The sequence below is a fragment of the Anolis carolinensis genome, chromosome 2 (assembly GCF_035594765.1).
Source record: "Anolis carolinensis isolate JA03-04 chromosome 2, rAnoCar3.1.pri, whole genome shotgun sequence".
In the NCBI taxonomy this organism is placed as follows: Eukaryota; Metazoa; Chordata; class Lepidosauria; order Squamata; family Dactyloidae; genus Anolis; species Anolis carolinensis.
The window spans coordinates 19816721-19842113 of NC_085842.1; the positions used below are offsets into that span (position 1 = coordinate 19816721).

Sequence of the window (25393 nt, forward strand, 5' to 3'; positions counted from 1 at the left end):
CCTGTTAGCAAAGGGACAGCCAGGGTTCAGTTAGGGGACAGGCACACTTAGGCCTAACTTAGGCTTCTTCCACAGATAATCTAATTTGCACGGGATTATATGGCAGTGTAGACTCAGGGCCCTTCCACACAGTTAGATAACCCATTTAGTATCTTATATTATCTGCTTTGAACTGGATTATCCTGACTCCACACTGCCATATAATCCACTTCAGTGTGCATTTTATACAGCTGTGAAGAAGGGGCCTCATATAATCCAGTTCTAAGCAGATAATTTAAGATTATCAATGTACAGTAGACTCTCACTTATCCAACATAAACAGGCCGGCAGGATAAGTGAATATGTTGGATAATAAGAAGGGATTCAGGAAAAGCCGATTAAACAAATTAAGCACCAAAACATCATATTATACAACAAATTTGACAGAAAAAGTAGTTCCATGCGCAGTAATGCTATGTAGTAATTACAGTAGAGTCTCACTTATCCAACACTCGCTTATCCAACGATCTGGATTATCCAACGCATTTTTGTAGTCAATGCTTTCATTAATATTTTGGTGCTAAATTCATAAATACAGTAATTACTACATAGCATTACTGTGTATTGAACCACTTTTTCTGCCAAATTTGTTTTCTAACATGATGTTTTCTGCTTAATTTGTAAAATCATAACTTAATTTGATGTTTAGTAGGGTTATCCTTAATCCCTCCTTATTATCCAACATATTCGCTTATCCAACGTTCTGCCGGCCCGTTTATGTTGGATAAGTGAGACTCTACTGTACTGTATTTACAAATTTACCACAAAAATATCACAGTGAATTTAAAACACTGACTACACAAACATTGATTATGAAAAGGCAGACTGCATTGGATAATCCAGAACATTGTATAAGCGAATCTTGGATAAGTGAGATTCTACTTTAATATGAAATAATTACTGGGATAGAATAATGTAGAACAATATAATCTCTAAAATCAGGACAGTAAATAAACAGGGGAATTCCACACAGGAAACAATCAGGGCCAGCTAACACCTCCCAACAAAGTATTCCCATCATCAAAGTCTGGCAAATCCTCTGTTTTCTCAGGGCCACAGACAGTAGAAACACATAAAATATCACAAACAACACCACTTTGAAAACAAGGGAATTCCAGACAGGAAACAATCAGGGCCAGCTAACACCTCCCAACAAAAAATTCACTCAGGGAGGAAACAACCAGGCTTTAAAGCTGCAAGCCATTACATCCTAATCATTTTGCCTCCAACAGACAAAAAAAAAACCAATCAGAAATATTGTATATTCACAACCTTTAGGAAATAATATCCCCTGATGGCGCAGCGTGTTAAAGCGCTGAGCTGCTGAACTTCTGGACCGAAAGGCCGCAGGTTTGAATTGGTGGACCGGAGAGAGCCCCCACTGTTAGCCCCAGCTTCTGCCAACCCAGAAGTTCAAAAACATGCAAATGTGAGTGCATCAATAGGTACTGCTCTGGCAGGAAGGTAACGCCGCTCCATGCAGTCATGCCACATGACCTTGGAGGAGTCTACGGACAACGTCGGCTCTTCGGCTTAGAAATGGAGATGAGCACCAACCCTCAGAATCATACATGACTGGGCTTAATGTCAGGGGAAAACCTTTACCTTTACCTTAACTACCACCAATTCCTCAATACTTTATCTCCCATACCACCATACTTTGCCACAGCAACGCGTGGCCGGGCACAGCTAGTCTATAGATATAAAAGAGTGATGGCATCACGGCGACTCACAAAACAACAAAAGTACAGGCCCCGCAACCTCAAAATTTGACAACACAACCCATCATTCATGCCTCCAGGTTGATACAACAAAAAGAAAAGAAAAACAAAGTCCTAATTAGAGGGAGAGCAATAATTTTTTTATCCAATTGCTGCCAGTTTAGAGGGCTAATCTCTGCCCACTTCGTCTCCTAGCAACCAAATCCTAGCAAGCCAAGGGACAGCCAGGGTTCAGTTAGGGGACAGGCAGACTTCGGCTATCTAATTTGCACTGGATTATATAGCAGTGTAGACTCAAGGCCCTTCCACACAGCTATATAACCCATTTATAATCTTATATTATCTGCTTTGCACTGGATTATCTTGACTCCACACTGCCATATAATCCACTTCAGTGTGCATTTTATACAGCTGTGAAGAAGGGGCCTCATATAATCCAGTTCTAAGCAGATAATATAAGATTATCAATAAACAGTAGACTCTCACTTATCCAACATAAACAGGCCGGCAGGATAAGTGAATATGTTGGATAATAAGAAGGGATTAAGGAAAAGCTGATTAAACATCAAATTAGGTAATCGTTATACAAATTAAGCACCAGAACATCATATTATACAACAAATTTGACAGAAAAAGTAGTTCCATGCGCAGTAATGCTATGTAGTAATTACAGTAGAGTCTCACTTATCCAGCACTTGCTTATCCAATGTTCTGGATTATCCAATGCATTTTTGTAGTCAATGTTTTCAATATATCGTGATATTTTGGTGCTAAATTCATAAATACAGTAATTACTACATAGCATTACTGCATATTGAACTACTTTTTCTGTCAAATTTATTGTATAACATGATGTTTTGGTGCTTAATTTGTAAAATCATAACCTAATTTGATGTTTAATAGGCTTTTCCTTAATGCCTCCTTATTATCCAACATATTCGCTTATCCAATATTCTGCCGGCCCGTTTATGTTGGATAAGTGAGACTCTACTGTACTGTATTTACAAATTTACCACTAAAATATCACAATTAATTTAAAACACTGACTACAAAAACATTGATTATGAAAAGGCAGACTGCGTTGGATAATCCAGAACATTGTATAAGTGAATGTTGGATAAGTGAGATTCTACTTTAATATGAAATAATTACTGGGATAGAATAATGCAGAACAATATAATCTCTAAAACCAGGACAGTAAATAAACAGGGGAATTCCACACAGGAAACAATCAGGGCCAGCTAACACCTCCCAACAAAGTATTCCCATCATCAAAGTCTGGCAAATCCTCTGTTTTCTCAGGGCCACAGACAGTAGAAGCACATAAAATATCGCAAACAACACCACTCTGAAAACAAGGGAATTCCAAACAGGAAAGAATCAGGGCCAGCTAACACCTCCCAACAAAAAATTCACTCAGGGAGGAAACAGCCAGGCTTTAAAGCTGCAAGGCCATTACATCCTAATCATTTTCCTAATTGCAGCATTCATACTTGTGTCCAACAGGGAAAAAAAACAATTCAGAAATATTGTATATTCACAACCTTTAGGAAATAATATCCCCTGATGGCGCAGTGTGTTAAAGCGCTGAGCTGCTGAACTTCTGGACCGAAAGGCCACAGGTTTGAATTGGGGGAGCGGAGAGAGCCCCCACTGTTAGCCCCAGCTTCTGCCAACCCAGAAGTTCAAAAACATGCAAATGTGAGTGCATCAATAGGTACTGCTCTGGCGGGAAGGTAACGCCGCTCCATGCAGTCATCCCACATGACCTTGGAGGACCACCATATTTCGCCACAGCAACGCGTGGCCGGGCACAGCTAGTAATATAATATATTGTAAAGGGCCGGGCTGTAGCGCAGCTGGCTAGTAACCAGCTGCAATAAATCACTACTGACCGAGAGGTCATGAGTTCAAAGCCCGGGTCGGGTTAAGCCCCCGACCATTAAATAGCCCAGCTTGCTGTTGACCTATGCAGCCCCGAAAGACAGTTGCATCTGTCAAGTAGGGAAATTTAGGTACACTTTATGCGGGAGGCTAATTTAACTAATTTACAACATCATAAAAAAACTGCCAGCAAAACACGAGGAAAGGAATGAGGAAGTACAGCCACTAGTGGACAGTGAAGCAACAGCTCCCCCTGTGGCCGGAATCGTGAAGCTGGAAAAATGTTAAAAATGCCTCTGAGTCTGTCTATATATGTTGTTTATCTGTTGGCACTGAATGTTTGCCATATATGTGTTCATTGTAATCCGCCCTGAGTCCCCTTTGGGGTGAGAAGGGTGGAATATAAATACTGTAAATAAATAAATAAAGGTTTTCCCCTGACGTTAAGTCCAGTCATGACCGACTCTGGGGTTTGGTGCTCATCTCCATTTCTAAGCCGAAGAGCCGGTGTTGTCCGTAGACACCTCCAAGGTCATGTTGATAACCGAAACCCCGGCTTTTAAATTAATTTAAAAACGCAGCGGAGAGTTCCGTAGATCACTCACCAAAGGAACGAAGCGGGACCGCAGCAGACTATTATTAAAAGACTTTTTTCTTTCTTCATTTTCCCCTTCCCTGATCTATGTAACAAAACCCTCCAATAAAAGTAGCATTTATTTTAACAATAACACTCTCTATCTGGTTATTTTGTGTCTTTCTCTGACTCCTTCCTCCGCATGCAATTTCTCTCTCTCTCCTGTCCCTTTAACTCCGGCTGAGGTTTCTCCGCCATAGATTAATATGGCGGACGATACAAATCGGCTCATATCTCTATCAAAATTACCCCTAGAACGCTCCTCTTTTAGTCCTAACCCTTTCTAAGGCTCCTGACTCGAAGACAACCAGCGGAACCGAAATCGGTCCAGTTTTCGGCACCTCAACAGCTGACTGTCAAACGGGACCGACTGCCCTCCTCCAGCCTTATCCCGGACTTTCCTCTCCCCGCGGCCCGCGGAATGGTTTTAAGAGATCCCTAGCCCCTTTCTGTGGACTGGGGATGGGGGGATCGCTCTCTCGCTGGGGAAACATAGTTCTCCAAGAACCCTTACCCTATCTACAGCTGCCAGGGGGTGCCCGGACGGGTGCCCTCCACGTTTCATTCATACTTTCATAATTTTATGAAGGAGAAGAACACTCTTCCCCAGACCTATCCCTGGACTTATGAAATCTTATACTTCCAAAGACTACAACCCACATGTGCCCCTTCCCATGCCATCTCTATGAATTCCTTATGAACTCTTTTTCCTCATGTATTTGTGAATTTTCATATTCTATGTACTTGGACACTCTCATGACTCACTGCTGTATGAACTTCTAATCGTTGGGCTAACTTCCTGAATTGTGAAATCATGCTGCTAGAACTCCACTTCTATATTGGGTTCCCCAGATGTTGTAAACTTCGTTCTTATCAAATGTTTTCAATTGTTTATATCATTCATGATTCCCCTTTATGCAATGTCACCCACCTTTATGGATTCTTCTTTATTTCCTTGAAATCTATCTATCTGCCTATATGTATTTGTACTCTTTGGGATCCCCGGAAAATATGTATTCTTCCCAGCAGGGTTTATGTTCCAACTATATTTTAATTTTCATTCTATTCCATATAATTGTCAAATCATGAAATCAAATGGGAAACATTATGACCCCAACGTGAACCTTAGCCCTATGACCCAAACCTCCCTTCCCAAAAAACAAAAGGATAATCTGCCACAGTTTAATCCAATCTCATTCCGATCGCATGGACAATATAGGGCTTGAGTCACCAAATTCCTAAAGGTGACTCGGCCCCAAGGCAAACATTGTCATATCCCAGGCCAGGACGCCTCAGGAAGGCACCCCTGTGGAGCCCGTCAATGACGGCTCATCACCACCCTTCTTCACTTCTCCCTGACACCATCTGTGAACGTGACAGGACCCCGGACATCCTTGATGGGTGCCATTAATTCCTTTAGAAATCGGCTGGGCCAGGATTAATCTGATATTTCCTGTCCTGTCACTTCATTGTTCCAATAACTCCCGCCTTCCCCTTCCCGATTGGCCCGGGTGGGGACAAAAAGCAGCTCCCTATTGGGCCAGCGGAGCAAGGCGGGAAACGAAAGCCCGCCTCGTTCAACCCTCTAGCCTATCCGCGATCAGATGGGCGGAGGAGCGGGGCGGGAAATTCAAAGGGCTGTCAGACCAAAATATTGTATAAATATGGCTTTATTTGAAACACATGTTACGCTAGTAGATTGAATGATCGCTATTAGCGTCCTTTTCAGCTGAATTGCTCAATAAAGACTCCTTGGCGGATTTTCCTTCACCTTTGGCGGACCTTCTTCATTTCAGGCTTCAGGTTGTATTGCGGCTTATATTCTCCTTTTGGCTTCGCCAAGGTCCGTTCCCTCAGGACCGGGTCGGGTCTCTCCTTAAGGGCCCGATCCCCTAAAGTGCGGTCGACAACAATGTGGCCGTCATATAATTTGTAAGCCACTCTGAGTCCCCTTTGGGGTGAGAAGGGCGGGATATAAATATAGTAAATAAATAAATAATGTTGGGTCTGTGTGCCAAGTTTGGTTCAGATGTGACGTTGGCTGGGTTCAATGCTTTCTGGATGCAGGTGAACTACAACTCCCAAAATCAAGGTCCATGCCCCTAAACCCCTGCATTATGTTCAGTTGGTCATGGGGCTTCTCTGTGCTAAGTGTGGTCCCAGTCCATTGTTGGTGGGGGTCACTGTTTCTCTGGATGGAGGGAACTATAACTCCCAAAATCAAGGTCCATTATCCCAATCCCTTGCAGTATGTTCAGTTGGTTCATGGCGCTCACTATAACCTACAATGTTTCTTGGAGGGAGGGCCATGGGTGTCTCCTGCCCATTGGGAACTATAGCTGTTTGTGTAGGTAGAAGCCTGTCTGTGTAAATCAGTGGTTCTCAACTCCTAGAAATCCTAACAGCTGGTAAACTGGGAGTTGTAGGCTAAACCTGGAGATCCTAGGTTGAGAACCACTAGTGTAAATGGACACTTCTGCCACATACATGCCCACATGTTTTCACTTTTATTAAGTGTATAGATAGGTGTGTGTGTGTGTATACAGCATAAATGTTGTGTGTCTGTGTCACACGCTCTGAGGATGCCTGCCATAGATGTGGGCGAAACGTCAGGAGAGAATACTTCTGGAACATGGCCAGACAGCCCGGAAAACATACAACAACCCTGTGATCCCGGCCATGAAAGCCTTCGAAAACACACTTTAAGTCTCCTTATGGAGAGAAAAAGCAGGGTATAAATAAACATAATAAAAATATACATAATAACCATCATCATAAATGTTAGTCATACTATCCCTTAATAACTGCATCCTGCAGCACATTTTGCTATAGGTTTTTGATGAATTTCTCATCGAGTCTCAAGTGTTTTTGAAAAATATGATTCATTTACAGCCATGTATTTGCCTAGCTGACATGAATGAATGGTTTATTGTACCAGCCATAGGCCATGACATCAGTTAATATACAACCTTTAACTACTATTTTAAACCACTGTTTTTATGTAAAGTTATGTTGTGTTGGGCTTGTCCCTGTTGTAAGCCGGCCCGAGTCCCTTCAGGGAGATGGTGGCGGGATACAAGAATAAAGTTATTATATTATTATTAGAATCATAGAATAGTAGAGTTGGAAGAGACCTCACGGGCCATCCACTCCAACCCCCTGCCAAGAAGCAGGAAATCGCATTCAAAGCACCCCCGACAGATGGCCATCCAGCCTCTGCTTAAAAGCCTCCAAAGAAGGAGCCTCCACCACAGTCCGGGGAAGAGAGTTCCACTGTCGAACAGCCCTCACAGTGAGGAAGTTCTTCCTGATGTTCAGGTGGAATCTCCTTTCCTGTAGTTTGTAGCATGACTTCCCCGGATCTAGATGCTATACCCCTATTGATGCAGGCCAAAATCCCGTTGGCTTTCTTAGCAGCTGCATCACATTGCTGGCTCATGTTTAACTTGTTGTCCACAAGGACTCCAAGGTCTTTTTCACATGTACTGCTGTCTAGCCAGGCGTCCCCTATTCTGTATCTTTGCATTCCATTTTTTTCTGCCGAAGTGAAATATCTTGCATTTGTCCCTGTTGAACTTCATTTTGTTAGTTTCGGCCATCTCTCTAGTTTCCTTTGTGGAATTTCCAATTTTCCTGCTTTCAGAGTGTTGCTCTTTATTTACTGTCCTGGTTTTAGAGATTATATTGTTCTGTATTATTCTATCACAGCAATTATTGCATATTACAGTAGAATCTCACTTATCCAACATTCACTTATCCAATGTTCTGGATTATCCAATGCAGTCTGCCTTTTAGTAGTCAATGTTTTTGTAATCAGTGTTTTAAATTCATTGTGATATTTTGGTGGTAAATTTGTAAATACAGTAATTACTACATAGCATTACTGCACATGGAACTACTTTTCTGTCAAATTTGTTGTATAACATGATGTTTTGATGCTTAATTTGTATAATGATTACCTAATTTGATGTTTAATCAGCTTTTCCTGAATCCCTTCTTATTACCCAACATATTCACTTATCCAACGTTCTGCCGGCCTGTTTATGTTGGGTAAGTGAGACTGTACTGTATATTTGTAATCTTATATTATCTGCTTAGAACTGGATTATATGAGGCCCCTTCTACCCAGCTGGATAAAATGCACACGGAAGTGGATTATAGGGCAGTGTGGAGTCAATATAATCCAGTTCAGGGTAGATAATATAAGATTATAAATGGGTTATATAGCCCTATGGAAGGGCTTTGAGTCTACACTGCCATATAATAAAATCTGATATTCTGTATTTTATAGGCAGTGTGGAAGAGGCCTAATTGCCTGTCCCCTGGGCTGAGTGGGTTGCTAGGAGAGCAAGTGGGCAGAGCTTAGCCTTCTAAATGGCAGCAATTGGATAAAAACAATTATTCCTCTCCCTCTAATTAGGACTTTATTTTTCTTTTCTTTTTGTTGTATCAACCTAGAGGCGTGGATGATGGGTTTTGTTGTCAAATTTTGAGGTTGGGGGCCTGTAGTTTTGTTGTTTTGTCAGTCACCAGGATTCCATCGCTCTTTTATATATATAGATAAGGATAGCATGACATGGAGTTGGACCTGATGGCCTTTGTTGTCTGTTCCAACTCTTATGATTCTATGAGGACAATATTTGTTACCCAATTTGTGCATTATCTAATAATTATAAACTTGAAATGGTTTTAGAGTAACTGTTTGCTATACATTTTACAGTATTTTATTTATCATATTCTTAAATATCATGTACAACAATTTCAGCATACCTGAAAAAAGAACCGATTACTTTACATTTAATATATTAGTTTAAAATAGGATAAAAACTCAGGCCTTTTGTCACTTCTTTCAGCTGAAGTAAAGGAGCCTTTCCTACTATAGCACTTTACACCTGCTAAATGCTTACACGGTTTCCTCTCTCTCAAAGTTCTTGATGAGAGGTGTGATTGGTCTTCCAATTGAGGTATTTTCCACACTCCACGCACTGAAGTAAAATGCAGGATAGTGTGTGGACTGCAGGTCATAAGTAAATCTTTGAGGGTTTAAGAGTAAGTTACTCAGACACAATGATGGTACAAATGTACAGTTTTACGGCCAAAGCAGGATTCAAAACACAGTTGAAAATGCTGTTAGGGGATGTCTCCCAGCCCCAATATTTATTTATTTATAGTATTTATATTCTGCCCTTCTCATCCCGAAGGGGCCTTAAGGTGGATTACAATGTACATTTACATGGCAAACATTCAATGCCATTAGACATACGACACACACAAAGCCACAGGGGGAGCTGCTGCTTCATCATCCACTGTGACACCAAGTCCTTGATGGAGTACTTCATCTTCCACACGCATACTGTACATTTTTTATGGTGACGTAAATTAGTTAAATTAGCCTCCCTGCATAAGCGGTCCCTACATTTTCCTACTTGACAGATGCAACTGTCTTTCGGGTTGCTAGGTAAACAACGGGCTAGGCTACTTAATGGTCAGGCACTCAATCCGACCCGGGCTTCAAACTCATGACTTCTCGGTCAGTAGTGATTTATTGCAGCTGGCTACTAACCAGGGCCCCTGGTGGCACAGTGTGTTAAAGCGTTGATCTGCTGAACTTGCGGACCAACAGGTCCCAGGTTCAAATCCCGGGAGCGGAATGAGCACCCACTGTTAGCCCCAGCTCCTGCCAACCTAGCAGTTCGAAAACATGCAAATGTGAATAGATCAATAGGTACCATTTTGGCGGGAAGGTAACGGCGCTCCATGCAGTCATGCTGGCCACATGACCTGGAGATGTCTATGGACAATGCCAGCTCTTCGGCTTAGAAATGGAGATGAGCACCAACCCCCAGAGTCAGTCACTACTGGACTTAACGTCAAGGGAAACCTTTACCTTTTACTAATCAGCTGCACCACAGCCAGTCTCTATATAAATGTTATCAAAGGTGAATGGAAGAGAGGTAATGTGGCTTCTGGGTTGTTGTATGTTTTCTGGGCAGTATGGCCATGTTCCAGAAGTATTCTCTCCTGACGTTTCTCCCACATCTATGGCAGGCATCCTCAGAGGTTGTGAGGTATGGAGAAACTAAGCAAGGAAGGTTTATATATTTGTGGAAAGTCCAGGGTGAGGCTTCTATTTGCAAAAATGACAGCTATGACAGTGCACTAAAGTCCTGCAGAGCTCCAAAGAAGCTGCTAATGCCACAGTAGGGCTCCATGGGCTCTATAATGTCTCTACTTCAATGGAAATTGGTATTCCCTGAGGTGAGTTGTTTGATGATGCGTGAGGTGCGTCTTCTGAATGAATGTCTTCCCACACTCCAAGCAGCGAAATGGCTTCTCTCCGGTATGAATTCTTTGATGGCAAGTGAGCTCTGTCTTCCGGCTGAAGCTCTTTCCGCACTGCAAGCTCTGGAATGGTTTCTCTCCACTGTGACTACGTTGATGACAAGTGAGGTCTGCCTTCCGACTGAAGGACTTCCCGCAGTCCAAACACTGAAATGGTTTCTCCCCGGTGTGGCTCCTTTTGTGATAAACGAGGCGTGACTTCTGACTGAAGCTCCTTCCACACTCCAAGCACTGAAACGGCTTCTCCCCGGTATGACTTTGTTCATGGCGAACGAGGAGCGACTTCTGACTGAAGCTCTTTCCACACTCCAAGCACTGAAAGGGCTTCTCCCCCGTGTGCCGCCTTTGATGACAAGTGAGGTTTGCCTTCTGACTAAAGCTCTTTCCACACTCCAAGCATGTGAAAGGTTTCTGCCCTGTGTGAATCCTTTGATGGCAAGTCAGGTGTGTCTTCCTACTGAAGCTTTTTCCACACTCCAAGCACTGAAAAGGTTTCTCCCCTGTATGACTTCTCTGATGATATGTGAGGTCAGTCTTTTGACTAAAGCTTTTTCCACATTGCGAGCACTTAAACATTTTCTCCCCAGTGTGAGTTGCTTGATGACGAATAAGGTGTGACTTCTGATTAAAACAATATCCACACTGCGTGCACTGAAATGGTTTCTGTCCTGTGTGTGTTGCTAGGTGACAAGTGAGATACTTCTTCTGACTGAAGCTCTTTCCACACTGCAAGCATCCAAAACGTTTCTCTTTTATATGAGTTGCTTGGTGACGAATTAGGTTTATCTTCCAACGGAAAACATTTCCGCACTCCAAGCATTTAAAGGGTTTCTCTCCCGTATGAATAGTTTGATGAGAAGTGAGGAGTGCCTTCCGACTGAAGCTCTTTCCACACTCCAAGCATTTAAAGGGCTTCTCTCCTGAATGAGTTACTTCATGACGAATGAGGCACCTCTTCTGAACAAAACTTTTCCCACATTTCATGCATTTGAACGGCTTATCCCCAGTATGAGTTGCCTGATGGTAAGTGAGTTCTGTCTTCCGGCTAAAACTCTTTCCACACTCCAAGCACTGAAAGGGTTTCTCCCCTGAATGAGTCCTTTGATGATTAGTGAGCTCCGTCTTCCGGCTGAAGCACTTTCCACACTCCGAGCATTCAAATGGTTTCTCCCCTGAATGAACTACTTGATGGCAAGTGAGGAGTGACTTATGACTGAAGCTCTTTCCACACTCCAAGCATTTAAAGGCTTTCTCCCCTGTGTGTCCTCTTTGATGATGAATGAGGAGTGACTTCTCGCTGAAGCTCTCTCCACACTCAAAGCATTTGAACGACTTCTCCCTCGTGTGAATTGCTCGGTGACAAACAAGGTGTGTCTTTTGGATAAAACCCTTTCCACACTCAAGGCATTTAAATGGCTTCAGTCCAGTATGGACAGCCTGGTGATATGTGAGGTATATCTTCCGTCGGAAGCTCTTTCCACATTCCAAGCAGTGAAATGGTTTCTCCCCTGTGTGAACTCTTTGGTGAGAAGTGAGCTCTGTCTTCCGCTTGAAGCTCTTTCCACACTCCAAGCATTCAAATGGTTTCACCCCTGTGTGAATGGCTTGGTGGCTTGAGAGAGTGTGCCTACGGCTGAAGCTTTTCCCACATTCCAAGCACTGGAATGGTTTCTCCCCTGTGTGAGACTCCTGATGGCGCATTAAGTGCGTCTTCTGGACAAAACCTTTCCCACACTCCCAGCACTGAAAGACTTTCTCCTTTTTGTGTGTCACTTGGTGACAACTGAGAAGAGCTTTCTGATGGAAGGTCTTCCCACACTCCAAGCACTTAAATGGCTTCTCTCCTGTGTGACTTCTTTGATGATAAATAAGGAGTGACTTCTGATTGAAGTTCTTTCCACACTCCAAGCATTTAAATGTTTTCTGTCTGGTGTGAGTTGCCTGGTGATAAGCAAGGTATGCCTTCCTACGGAAGCTTTTTTGGCATTCCAAGCATTTAAATGATTTCTTCCTCAAGTACATTCTTCGATGGGATATTAGGGCTTTTCTCACACTGATGGTCTTTCCACACTCACCATCATTGAAAGGATTTCCCCATGTATGAGTTCTCACATGGGAGTTAAGGCTTGCTTTAAAACAGAAGCTTCTCCCACACAGAAGACAAATGTATATATTATTTCCTATTCCTTTTTGTCTTGTTTCTTGGGCTGAGATTCCACAGACCCCAGAAGTTGATGCTGTGTTCTTTCCCTTCTGTTGTGAGTCAGGGTTTCTTCCATTCTTTTCCATTTGTTGACATTTGGATCCTCTGGACAATGCCTTGAATGGTTTCCCTTCAATTTCACCCAACTGCTCCTCTCCGCCTGAAAAGGGGGGGGGGGGATCGTCAGAGTCCTACAGAGACAGAGTGACACCATCCATTTCCATTTTATCTTAAATGGTTTATTCATCATTCTAAAAGAAAACTTTCGATAATCATCTTTTTAATATTTTGTCACAGAAAGAGAGGTTTCGGACAAAATATTCTGCCACTGTTGTCCTTAAATTTTCCCATTCTCTTTTAGCCTTTTACACAGAATCACAGGATTGGAAGAGCCCACAAAAGCCATCTAATCCAATCTGTGCCAAGCAAAGAGGACGTGAAAGTATTCCTGAGAGATAGTCATCACATCTATATATATAAAAGAGTGATGGCATCAGGGCAGTGGACAAAGCAACAAAACTACAGGCCCCCCAACCTTGAAATTTGACAACACAACCCATCACACATGCCTCAGGGTTGATACAACAAAAAGAAAAGAAAAATAAAGTCCTAATTAGAGGGAGAGCAATAATTGTTTTTATCCAATTGCTGCCAGTTTAGAGGACTAATCTCTGCCCACTTCGTTGCCTAGCAACCAAGGGACAGCCAGGTTTCAGTTAGGGGACAGGCAGATTTAGGCCTCACTTAGGCTTCTTCCACAGATTATCTAATTTGCACTGGATTATATGGCAGTGTAGACTCAAGGCCCTTCCACACAGCTATATAACCCATTTAGAATCTTATATTATCTGCTTTGCACTGGATTATCTTGACTCCACACTACCATATAATCCACTTCAGTGGGCATTTTATACAGCTGTGAAGAAGGGGCCTCATATAATCCAGTTCTGAGCAGATAATATAAGATTATCAATATACAGTAGAGTCTCACTTATCCAACGTAAACAGGCCAGCAGGATAAGTAAATATATTGGATAATAAGAAGGGATTCAGGAAAAGCTGATTAAACATCAAATTAGGTAATCATTATACAAATTAAGCACCAAAACATCATATTATACAACAAATTTGACAGAAAAGGTAGTTCCACGCGCAGTAATGCTATGTAGTAATTACAGTAGAGTCTCACTTATCCAACACTCGCTTATCCAACATTCTGGATTATCCAACGCATTTTTGTAGTCAATGTTTTCAATATATCGTGATATTTTGGTGCTAAATTAATAAATACAGTAATTACTACATAGCATTACTGCGTATTGAGCTACTTTTTCTGCCAAATTTGTTGTCTAACATGATGTTTTGGTGTTTCATTTGTAAAATCATAACCTAATTTGATATTTAATAGGCTTTTCCTTAACGCCTCCTTATTACCCAAATATATTCGCTTATCCAACATTTTGCCAGCCCACTTATGTTGGATAAGTAAGACTTTACTGTACTGTATTTACAAATTTACCAGTAAAATATCACAATGAATTTAAAACACTGACTACAAAAACATTGATTATGAAAAGGCAGACTGCGTTGGATAATCCAGAACATTGTATAAGCGAATGTTGGATAAGTGAGATTCTACTTTGATATGAAATAATTTCTAGGTTAGAATAATGCAGAACAATATAATCTCTAAAACCAGGACAGTAATAAAGAAATAAAGAAAGTAAATAAAGCAAGGAAATTGGAAATTCCACAAAGGAAACAATCAGGGCCAGCTAACACCTCCCAAGAAAGGATTCTTCCAGAAAGGAAGCTGAGAAGGCAGTGAAGCACTATGTATTACCAAAGTCATTATTATTACTATCATTACTATCATTACTATTATTATTATTATTATTATTATTATTATTATTATTATTATTGTGTTGCGGTCAACCGTGAAAATGAATACAATCTGGCTCCAAGTATTCAAAAACACTAAAATCAGAATATATAAAAATTTATGTGGTATAATAAATCAGAACAATACAATCTCTAAAATCAGAACACTAAATAAAGAACAACACTCTGAAAACGGGAATTCCACACAGGAAACAATCAGGGCCAGCTAACACCTCCCAACAAAGTATTCTCATCATCAAAGTCTGGCCAATCCTCTGTTTTCTCAGGGCCACAGACAGTAGAAGCACATAAAATATTGCAAACAACACCACTCTGAAAACAAGGCAATTCCAGACAGGAAAGAATCAGGGCCAGCTAACACCTCCCAACAAAAAAATCACTCAGGGAGGAAACAGCTAGGCTTTAAATCTGCAAGGCCATTACATCCTAATCATTTTTCCTAATTGCAGCATTCATACTTGCCTCCAACAGACAAAAAAACAAAAACAAAAAAAAACAATCAAAAATATTGTATATTCACAACCTTTAGGAAATAATATCCCCTGATGGCACAGCATGTTAAAGCGCTGAGCTGCTGAACTTCTGGACCGCAGGTTTGAATTGGGGGAGCGGAGAGAGCCCCCACTGTTAGCCCCAGCTTCTGCCAACCCAGAAGTTCAAAAACATGTAAATGTGAGTGCATCAATAGGTACTGCTCTGGCGGGAAGGTAACGCCGCTCCATGCAGTCATCCCACATGACCTTGGAGGAGTCTACGGACAACGCCGGCTCTTTGGCTTAGAAATGGAGATGAGCACCAACCCTCAGAATCAGACATGACTGGACTTAACGTCAGGGGAAAACCTTTACCCTTTACCATAACTACCACCAATTCCTCAATACTTTATTTCCCATACCACCATACTTCGCCACAGCAACGCGTGGCCGGGCACAGCTAGTTTCTGTATAAAGCCCTCCAAAGTAGGAGAATAATCTATGATAATGTAATTCTACTGTGGGATAGCTCTTACTATCAGAACATTCCTCCTAAGGTTTGGGTGGCATCTCCTTTCTTGCCATTTGAATCAATTACTTGATGTTCTAGTTTTGGGAGCAGCTGGAAATAAGCTTGTTCTATCTTCTGCATGGCATAGATTCAAATATTTTTAAATGGCTGTTCTTTTCTCCAAATGTGCATCTATATTCTAGTATTAATGCAGCCTGACACCACCATAACGGCCACTGCCCAATGCTCCGAACCATGGAAGTTGTAGATTTACAAGGTCTTTTCTCTACCAAAACATATTGGTACAGCACTAGATTACAATATGACCAAAGCTGGAAAATGTTATGTCGGCTTAGGACTTCTAGTGATCAAACCCTAGAAATTAGACCTGTTGGACTTACCCAGAGAGGACACCAGGCCCAAATTCTCCTGCATCACTTCCCTGTGCAGGGCCCACTGTCCTGGGTTCAGCAAGGCCCACTCCTCCTCCGTGAAAAACACAGCCACCTCTTCAAAGGTCACCTGGAGAAAGAAAAGTTACTTGAAGCACTGCTAGTTCTCAAACTCAGGGGTTGATGTCTTTGTCCTCCAAGGCTCCTGCTCCCTACCTGCTCCAATCTGGTTGAAGCTATACCAAAGGTATTGTGAGATGGTGTTGTGTGGGTTGTCCATGCCTTTGTTCCCTCTGTAGTAAAGAACACAAAAGGGGAAAGGGTGAGTCACATGGCCACCCTTCTATTTTTCACTGAAGTCTTCCCTTAGTCATTAAAACACACACACAAATAAAGCAAACACATACAAGTTGAAGGTGGCAGGAAACTCAGAACAGCTCCAAAAGTGGAAGGTGCATCTAAGTCTTGTAACTTGTATATTTAAGTCTTGTATATTTAAAGCAACAAAAGTAAGGGTAGGCTAAGAGAAAACTACTTGCCTCCAGGAAATGAATTTATTTATTTATCTATTTGAAGCTTCTGCTGACTAACTCTCAAGCAGACAGGGTCTCTGAGGTCATTCAAAATGAATGTTAACATTTCAACTGATAGCAACCTTTTACAACTTTTAAAAAACAAATAAAACTCTACTTTAAAACAGCTTGAATGTTTTAAATTTGGGGACTGGCTGAAGAAGGGTAAAATTGGAGTGAAAAGAATGAAGGTGGTATAGAAGGCAGAGAAAGGAAAGGCTCATAAAGATTGTATGACCTACGTATTCATGGATTCAGTATCCACACTATCACTTACCGTTATGGGTTCCAAAAAAAATCCCTTTCCCTCCCTGTAAGTCAGAACATCTAAAATGTTAAGTGTAAGACCAGCCAAATAAATACATATATATTAGCTTTGGCTAGCAAAGGGAAGGGTGAACACCCTGTGGTGTTTCTTTTGGTGTCTGTGCTCCTGTTCAGAAGGTTTCACTTCACTTTCTGTCTTTATCATCATTGCATTTTGAAAATGTTGGCTTGTTGTGAAAACAAAGATTGGTGATAAAACTTCAGCGGAGACCCCTTTTGCTATAATAATAATCTTCCAGATGTGAATTTCCCTTTCTAGAAATAGATTTCTCTCACTTCCCATTGTCTCACCTCCGCTCTTAACTATAGTCATTTATAAGTCAGATGTTTGTAACTGGGAGACTGTCTGTACTCTAATATTTACTTTTTGGATGTTTATTTTATTATGCTTTCAAATTGTGAACTACTTTGACTCCCAATTTTGGGGGGGATGACAATGACAACAATAATAATAATTTTCTCTTTCTTCCCTCACCCACATGTGACTTCAAAATGCTGAATGAATATATATATATATAACAACTCAACTCATACTTCTAACATGTCTTCAGTATATTTGAGATGAGGAAGCCGGGATGAAGAGAGCTAAGAGCCTTCTTTCGTCTTACCTCTTGAGGTGGAGATTCTGTCCCGGTCTGGAAGGATCCACTCAGTTTCAGAACGACCCTTCTCTGCCTCAGCTGCTCCTCTCAAAACCAAGTTCTGCAATGGGAAGAAATAGTCAGGAAGACCAATAAATGAGGATCAGGAAAATAATGGAAGAAGACCAGGTCCACACTTAAGAAAGTTTCATGAAAGGGGGTTAAACAAATCTGTTAGAAAATAAATAATCCTAGCTTTTTGAAAGTAAAAGAATGAAACGCTCTCACCTGCTGCACTTCCTGCTCCTCCTCCTCCTCCGCCTGACTCAGAAGGAAGCCCTCCGCTAAGGCCAAGGCCTGGGAAGTGGTTTCCGCCCCACACTCCCGAACCCAGCTCTCCATCTCCAGAGGAAGGCTGGCCAGGAACAGCTCCAGGACTACCAGGTCCAGCATCTGAGTCTTTGTGTGTTTTTCTGGTTTCAGCCATTGGCAGCAGAGGTGGTGGAGTTGGCTGCAAACCTTTCTGGGGCCGTTGGCCTCCTCGTAGCAGAACTTCCTGAAGAGTTGGTGACAGAGATCTGAACCCAGCACCTCTTTCCTCATGTTGGGCTGTGCCCTTCCTTCCCAGAATCCTCCAGTGCACTCAGCCTGAACAGCAAGAAGGCAGTTTTCCTAATTCAAGCTCAGCAGATTCTTCTTTTTTCCATCACTGGCTGGTCAAAGTCTCAAAAAATTTCTTTTTTTCCCAGATTGTCCTGCAAGGCAAAATACTGAAACTATTATTAAGATAGAGACCTCAACAAAGAAAAAAAGGTGTTCAGTGACAGAACTATTATTTACATTCTCACATACTATGGTGATGGTATACAATAACTTTCAAGCTGGAAATGTCTCGTACATTCCTAGAGCTGGATGAGACCACAAGAGTTATCCAGTCAACTCTCTGCTATGTAGGAACACATATTTATTTATTTACCATACTTGTATCCCGCCTTTCTCAACCCAAAGGGGACTCAAGGCAGCCTTACAAAGGCAACAATTCAATGCCACATGTATACATACATCAATGAATAAACAAAAACATTAAAACCAACCAATTAAAACATAACATTAAAACAAGAATTAAAATCACATAATCCAGGTCATATTCCAGGGACAGTCCAGGTTGTCATTAAATTAATTTATAGTTTGTTATTGCAGTGCTCCCATTATTGACCAAAATCAAAGAATCACAGGAGTCCAAAATCATAAGATCATATGAGTTGAAAGACGCCACAAGGACTATGGTGCAACCTCCTTCTTCCAGACAGGAACACAAATCAAAGCACTCCTGACAGATAGCCATCCAGCCTCTGCTTAAAAACCTCCAGAGAGGAAAATGCCACCAAACTCCCAGGCAGCAGCCTATTCCATTGCCAAACAGCTCTTACCATTAGGAAGTTCTTTCTAATATTGAAGTGGAATCTTATTTCCTGCAGTTTGAATCCATTCCTCTGTATGCTGGTCTTTAGAGTAACAGAAAACAAGCTTGCCCTCTTCTCAATGTGACATCCTTTCAAATATTTTAAGTACTGATCTCACGTCTCCTCTCAGAACTTATTTTCTCCAGACTAAACATACCCAGATCCCTCAGCCATTCCTCATAGGGATTCATGATTTCCAAACCTTTCATCATTTTGGTCGCCCTTCGCAAGACACCTTCCAGCTTGTTCATATCCTTTTTTAAAATTGCTTTGCCCAGAACTGGACACAGGGTTATTCCAGGTGAGGTCTGACCAAAGCAGACGAGGGTGGGACTACCACTGTCCTTCATCAAGATCCTATTGATGCAGCCCAGAATTGCATTGGCTTTTTTAGCTGCCACATCACACTGTTAACTGGTGTTCAGTTTGTGGTCAACTAAAACCCCTTCTACATTGCCATACAAAATCCAGATTATCTGCTTTCAAGCCATGTGCCACCCATCCTATAGCTGGGCAGTGAACTTTGTCTGTCTAAGTATAATGCTTCCTATTTTTTGCTACAGAAATTAATTTTGTTAGTTTTGGCTCTATACCCTGTTCGGCCTTACAACTGACCAGGAGTACCTATATCTTGTCTGGATTCAATTTCAATTTGTTTGCCCTCATCCAGACTGTCACAGCTGCCAAGCACTGGTTCAGGACCTGAACAGCCTCCTTAGCAGCAGATGTAAAGAAATGATAGAGTTGAACGTCATCTGCGTACAAATGGCATCAAACTCCAAAACTCAGAACAATCTTTCCCAGCGGCTTCATGTATATGTTGAACAACATGGGGGACAATACTGAGACCTGTGGGACCCTACAAAACAATGGCTGTTTGGCCGAGCAGGTGTCCACCAACAACACCTTCTGGGAACATATTATTAAATAAATATATAACAACAACAACAACAACAACAACAACAATAAATCTACTGCCAACAGCGCCATCCTAGATAGTGAAGAGGTATTGGGGGGCTTCCACCTTCAATTCTCAACAATGACAGCCTGAATAATAATAAATAATAATAATCTTTATTCTTATACCCCGCCTCCATCTCCCCGAAGGGACTCAGGGTGGCTTACATGGGGCGAAAACCCAAACAAATACAGTAAGGGACATAAAACACACCAAACAGCAAAAACCGCGCACAAAAGGAATAAACATTAACATAGAAATAGCAAAAACATTGGTAAAAACATATTAAAATACAGTGATAAAATCATAAAAACGAACTGGGCAAAAGTGCGCTAAGTGTGTTTTGTAAACATGAGGTAGTTAATAAAGTGCTACAAAGTCGTGGAAGATTTGGAGTGGGATGGACCCTGTGATTATATCAGAAAATTGGCAAAGCAAGGTGCAACCAATCAGAACGAGGACACCGAAAACAACATTTTATCATACAGATGGGGGGGCTCTTATCCAAAGACCTGAGTGAAGAGCCATGTTTTAAGGCTCTTCTTAAATGCAGCCAAGGTGGTAGCTTGCCTAATTTCCCCAGGGGAGCGAATCCCTACTTATTCCTGAGTATCCATACCGTTTCCCCTAAAATAAGACATCCCCAGAAAATATGACCTAGTAGAGGTTTTGCTGAATTGCTAAATATAAGGCCTCCCCCGAAAGTAAGACCTAGCAAAGTTTTTGTTTGGAAGCATGCCCGCCGAACAGAACACCAGAGCATGCAGGATCGATAAATGTATGTACCATAAAGTGTTGTACATGGAAATATTGTAAGTAGATAAGTAGAGTCTCACTTATCCAAGCCTCGCTTATCCAAGCCTCTCGATTATCCAAGCCATTTTTGTAGTCAATGTTTGCAATATATCGTGATATTTTAGTGCTAAATTCGTAAATACAGTAATTACAACATAACATTACTGCATATTGAACTACTTTTTATGTCCAATTTGTTGTATAACATGATGTTTTGATGCTTAATTTTTAAAATCATAACCTAATTTGATGTTTAATAGACTTTTCCTTAATCCCTCCTTATTATCCAAGATATTCGCTTATCCAAGCTTCTGCTGGCCCGTTTAGCTTGGATAAGTGAGACTCTACAGTAGTAACAAGAAATTATTGATAGGATTCACAGTTTGTCTGGTTATGCTGGTTTATGATGACAACTACTGAACAGTATATAATAAATGTTCATTTTTTTGTTCAACAATAAATGTGAATTCTTCTTCATGGAAAAATAAGACATCCCCTGAAAATAAGACCTAGATTATCTTTGGGAGCAAAAAATAATATAAGACTGTGTCTTATTTTCGGGGAAACACGGTAGCACCACAACCACCAATCACTCCAAAACACTGCAATGTAACAAAACTTGATTTTTTTTCTGTCCCTGGTTTGAAAGTGTTATTTCCTGTTTCATTGACACGTTGTCCGAATGCCCGATCACTGTCTTCCAAAGCAGTTGCTATGCTCCCAACTCAAGAACGGGAAACGTAATGTTGGTGGACAGGAAAAGAGATTTAAAGATGGGTTTAAAGCCAACCTTAAAAACTGTGGCATAGACACTAAGAATTGGGAAGCTTTGAGCGCTCTAACTAGAGGTCAGCTGTGACCAGCAGTGCTGTGGAATTTGAAGAGGCATGAATGGAGGGCAACTGCCTTCCACCTGGAAACCAATGTCCTCACTATGGAAGAAGATGCGGGTCAAGAATAGGACTCCTTCCCTCCAGGTGTTTTGGACTTCAACTCCCAGCATTCCTCACAGCCTCAGGCCTCTTCCTTTTCCCCCTCAGCCGCTTAAGGAAGAGGCCTGAGGCTGTGAGGAATGCTGGGAGTTGAAGTCCAAAACACCTGGAGGGAGGGCCCAAGTTCATAGAAAGGAGCATTGGGTGGGTGCCAGGCCCAGACCCCTCCCTCTACTCCCAGCCCACCTGATGCTGCGAGGACCGAAAGGCCTCCCTCCAATGAAGCAAATCCCTCCGAAGGGGGCGGGGCTCAGCTTCGAGCCGGAAGAGGCGGGGCCAAGAGCGCCGCCTAGGCAGAGGGGTGGACTACAATTCCCAGAAGCCTCCGCGTCTCCTTCCGGAGCCAAGGCAACAAGCAATGGATTCAAACTGCAGGGAGAGAGACTCCACTTAAACATTAGAAAGAGCTTCTTGATGGTAAGAGCTGTCCAGCAGTAGAATAGGCTGCTGCCTGAAAGTCTGGTGGAGCCTCCTTTCTCCTTTTTAGATGGCCATCTGTCAGGAGTGCTTCGGTTGTATATTTCTGTAAGTCTGTAATTTAATTCAATGGCCCTTGTGGCCTCATCTAGATCTGATTCCATGAGCTTTTTTTCAACTATAGTGAGTTTCACTTATCCAAGCCTCGCTTATCCAAGTTTCTGGATTATCCAAGCCATTTTTGTTGTCAATGTTTTCAATATATCACGATATTTTGGTGCTAAATTTGTAAATACAGTAATTACAACATAACATGACTGCGTATTGAACTACTTTTTCTGTCAAATTTGTTGTAAAACATGATGTTTTGGTGCTTAATTTGTAAAATCAAAACATCATGTTTTACAACAAATTTGACAGAAAAAGTAGTTCAATACGCAGTCATGTTATGTTGTAATTACTGTTTTGGTGCTTAATTTGTAAAATAGGAGCCCCCAGATGGCGTAGTGGACTAAGTGACTTGAAGGTTGGGTTGCTGACCTGAAAGCTGCCAGGTTCGAATCCCACCTGGGGAGAGTGTGGATGAGCTCCCTCTATCAGCTCCAGCTCCATGCGGGGACATGAGAGAAGCCTCCCACAAGGATGGTAAAAACATCAAAAAACATCCGGGCGTCCCCTGGGCAACGTCCTTGCAGATGGCCAATTCTCTCACTCCAGAAGCAATTCCGGTTGCTCCTGACACGAAAAAAAAAAATTGTAAAATCATAACCTAATTTGATGTTTAATAGGCTTTTCCTTAATCTCTCCTTATTATCCAACATATTCGCTTATCCAACGTTCTGCTGGCCCGTTTACGTTGGATAAGTGAGACTCTACTGTATCACGATATTTTGGTGCTAAATTCGTAAATACAGTAATTACTACAGAGCATTACTGTGTATTGAACTACTTTTTCTGTCAAATTTGTTGTATAACATGATGTTTTGGTGCTTAATTTGTAAAATCATAACCTAATTTGGTGTTTAATAGGCTTTTCCTTAATCCCTCCTTATTATCCAAGATATTTGCTTATCCAAGCTTCTGCCGGCCCATTTAGCTTGGATAAGTGAGACTCTACTGTATAATGATTGTAAAACATGGGACTGTAAACAATTTCCCCTTCAGCAATAATGTGTTTCTTTGTAAAGTTTCTGTCTTAATACTACAGTAGAGTCTCACTTATCCAACATTCACTTATCCAACATTCTGGATTATCCAACGCAGTCTGCCTCCCGCCCAGATCCACAGCAGTTTCTCTAGGCAGCAAGGATTGAACTTTTTATGGATTTAATTTCTGACAATGTTGCTACTGTAAATTCATCTTTATTTGTAGTCAATTTCTGTTTGAGGGTTTGCTTCGTAGTACAGTAGAGTCTCACTTATCCAACATAAACGGGCCGGCAGAACGTTGGATAAGCGAATATCTTGGATAATAAGGAGAGATTAAGGAGAAGCCTATTAAACATCAAATTAGGTTATGATTTTACAAATTAAACACCAAAACATCATGTTATACAACAAATTTGACAGAAAAAGTAGTTCAATATGCAGTAATGCTACGTAGTAATTACTGTATTTATGAATCTAGCACCAAAAAATCACGATATATTGAAAACATTGACTACAAAAATGCATTGGATAATCCAGAACGTTGGATAAGCGAATGTTGGATAAGTGAGACTCTACTGTATTCAATTAAATCTAAAATATTCCTAACATTGTCCTTTAAATGTCTATTGGGAAGAAAGCCAGATTGATCTTCGTGAATCCATTCACTAAGAAAATTCTTTAGGCGGGTTGCCAAAATATTTGTGAAAATCTTATAATCCGTGTTCAAAAGGGTGATGGGTCTATAATTCTTGACATCTTGCCTGTCCGTATTCTCTTTATGTAGCATTATAATATTAGCATACTTCCATGATTCTGGAATTTCTTCTTGGTTTAAGATTCGATTCATTATCTCTTTCAGATATGGGGTAACTTCTTCCTTCGTAGTTTTATAAAAACCTGCTGTATACCCGTCTGGACCTGGGGATTTATTTGAATCCATCAATTTTATAGCTTTATAAATTTCTTGTTCTGAAATCTCTCTATTAAGTTCTCTCTGTTCATCTGTTATCTTTTGAAGATTTGATTTCTCCAAATATTTCACAATAACTTCTTTCTCTACTTTATCAGCTAAATATAACTGTCTATAAAAAATCCCTAAATTCATTCAATATTTCTTTATCCGTTGTCAGGGTGTTTTCTCCATTTTTAACAGATAAAATTTGTTGGGTCTGTTTTTTCTTTCTTATCCTTCTTGCCAGCCATCTCCCTGGTTTATTCGCATTTTGAAAAACATTTTGTTTAACACACTTCAATTGTTTAGCCATTTGTTCCAATTCTAAATTGTTTTTCTGTTTTTTAAGTATCTCTAATTTTCTTATGATCTGGGGATCTTCTGGAGACTCCTTCAGTTCTTTCTCTTTACCTTCTATTGCAGTTTTGATCTCAATTAGTTCTTTATTCTTTCTTTTATCCAGAGAATGCTTTTGGAACATGGCCTTACAGCCTGGAAAACGCACAGCAACCCAGTGAGTCCAGCCATGAAAGCCTTTGACAAGACAATGCTGCTTTTTTTGTTGAAGTCTCCGGCCCAATAATAGTTCTAGCCTTTTACCTTTCAGGGTAGTCTATCCAAAAGAGAACTCTCTCTTTTTGGAACTGTGACCAATCAAAGGTGGTCTTATTTCTGTTCAGGCTGAGAGCGGTGGAACATTCCAGAAAGGAATTGCACAGCACACCCTGAGAAAAGAAGCACTGAGCATAGTTCTACAGTGCAAACATTTGAAGGGCCCAGGAAGTTTTGCAGCCAACTCTACACTCTCTGCTTCCAGAGGCTGAAACCAGAATGCCACACAAAGATCCAGATGTTGAACGTGGTCGTCCTGGAGCAGTTCCTGACCCTCCTTCCCCCTGAGATGTCGTCCTGGGTGAGAGAATGTGGGGCAGAGACCAGTTCCCAGGCGGTGGCCCTGGCAGAAGGCTCCCTCCTGAGTCAGGCAGAGAACAAGAAGCAGGAAGCACAGCAGGTGAGAGCATTTCATTCTGGAATTTTGAAAAGGCTGGGAATATATATATTTCCTAAGTAGAACTGCATGCCCCC

At 41.3% G+C, this 25393-nt stretch overlaps 1 protein-coding gene across 2 annotated transcripts; it reads right to left on the reverse strand.

Annotated features, from left to right (window-relative positions):
* Positions 1–9403: 9403 nt before the first annotated feature.
* On the reverse strand, positions 9404–22092 carry LOC100559031 (oocyte zinc finger protein XlCOF6). Of its 2 annotated transcripts, XM_062973332.1 has the most exons (6): positions 21976–22092; positions 17870–18336; positions 17609–17702; positions 16318–16394; positions 16111–16231; positions 9404–12983 (listed from the first exon to the last, which is right to left on the reverse strand). In XM_062973332.1, exons 2-6 carry the CDS (start codon positions 18182–18184, stop codon positions 10507–10509), a joined length of 3084 nt encoding a protein of 1027 aa, XP_062829402.1. In that variant the 5' UTR covers positions 18185–18336; positions 21976–22092; the 3' UTR covers positions 9404–10506. The 2 variants fall into 2 exon arrangements, with proteins under 2 accessions (XP_062829402.1, XP_062829403.1); XM_062973333.1 differs by lacking the exons at positions 16318–16394; positions 21976–22092 and having other exon boundaries at positions 17870–17893.
* Between the last annotated feature and the right edge of the window lie 3301 nt (positions 22093–25393).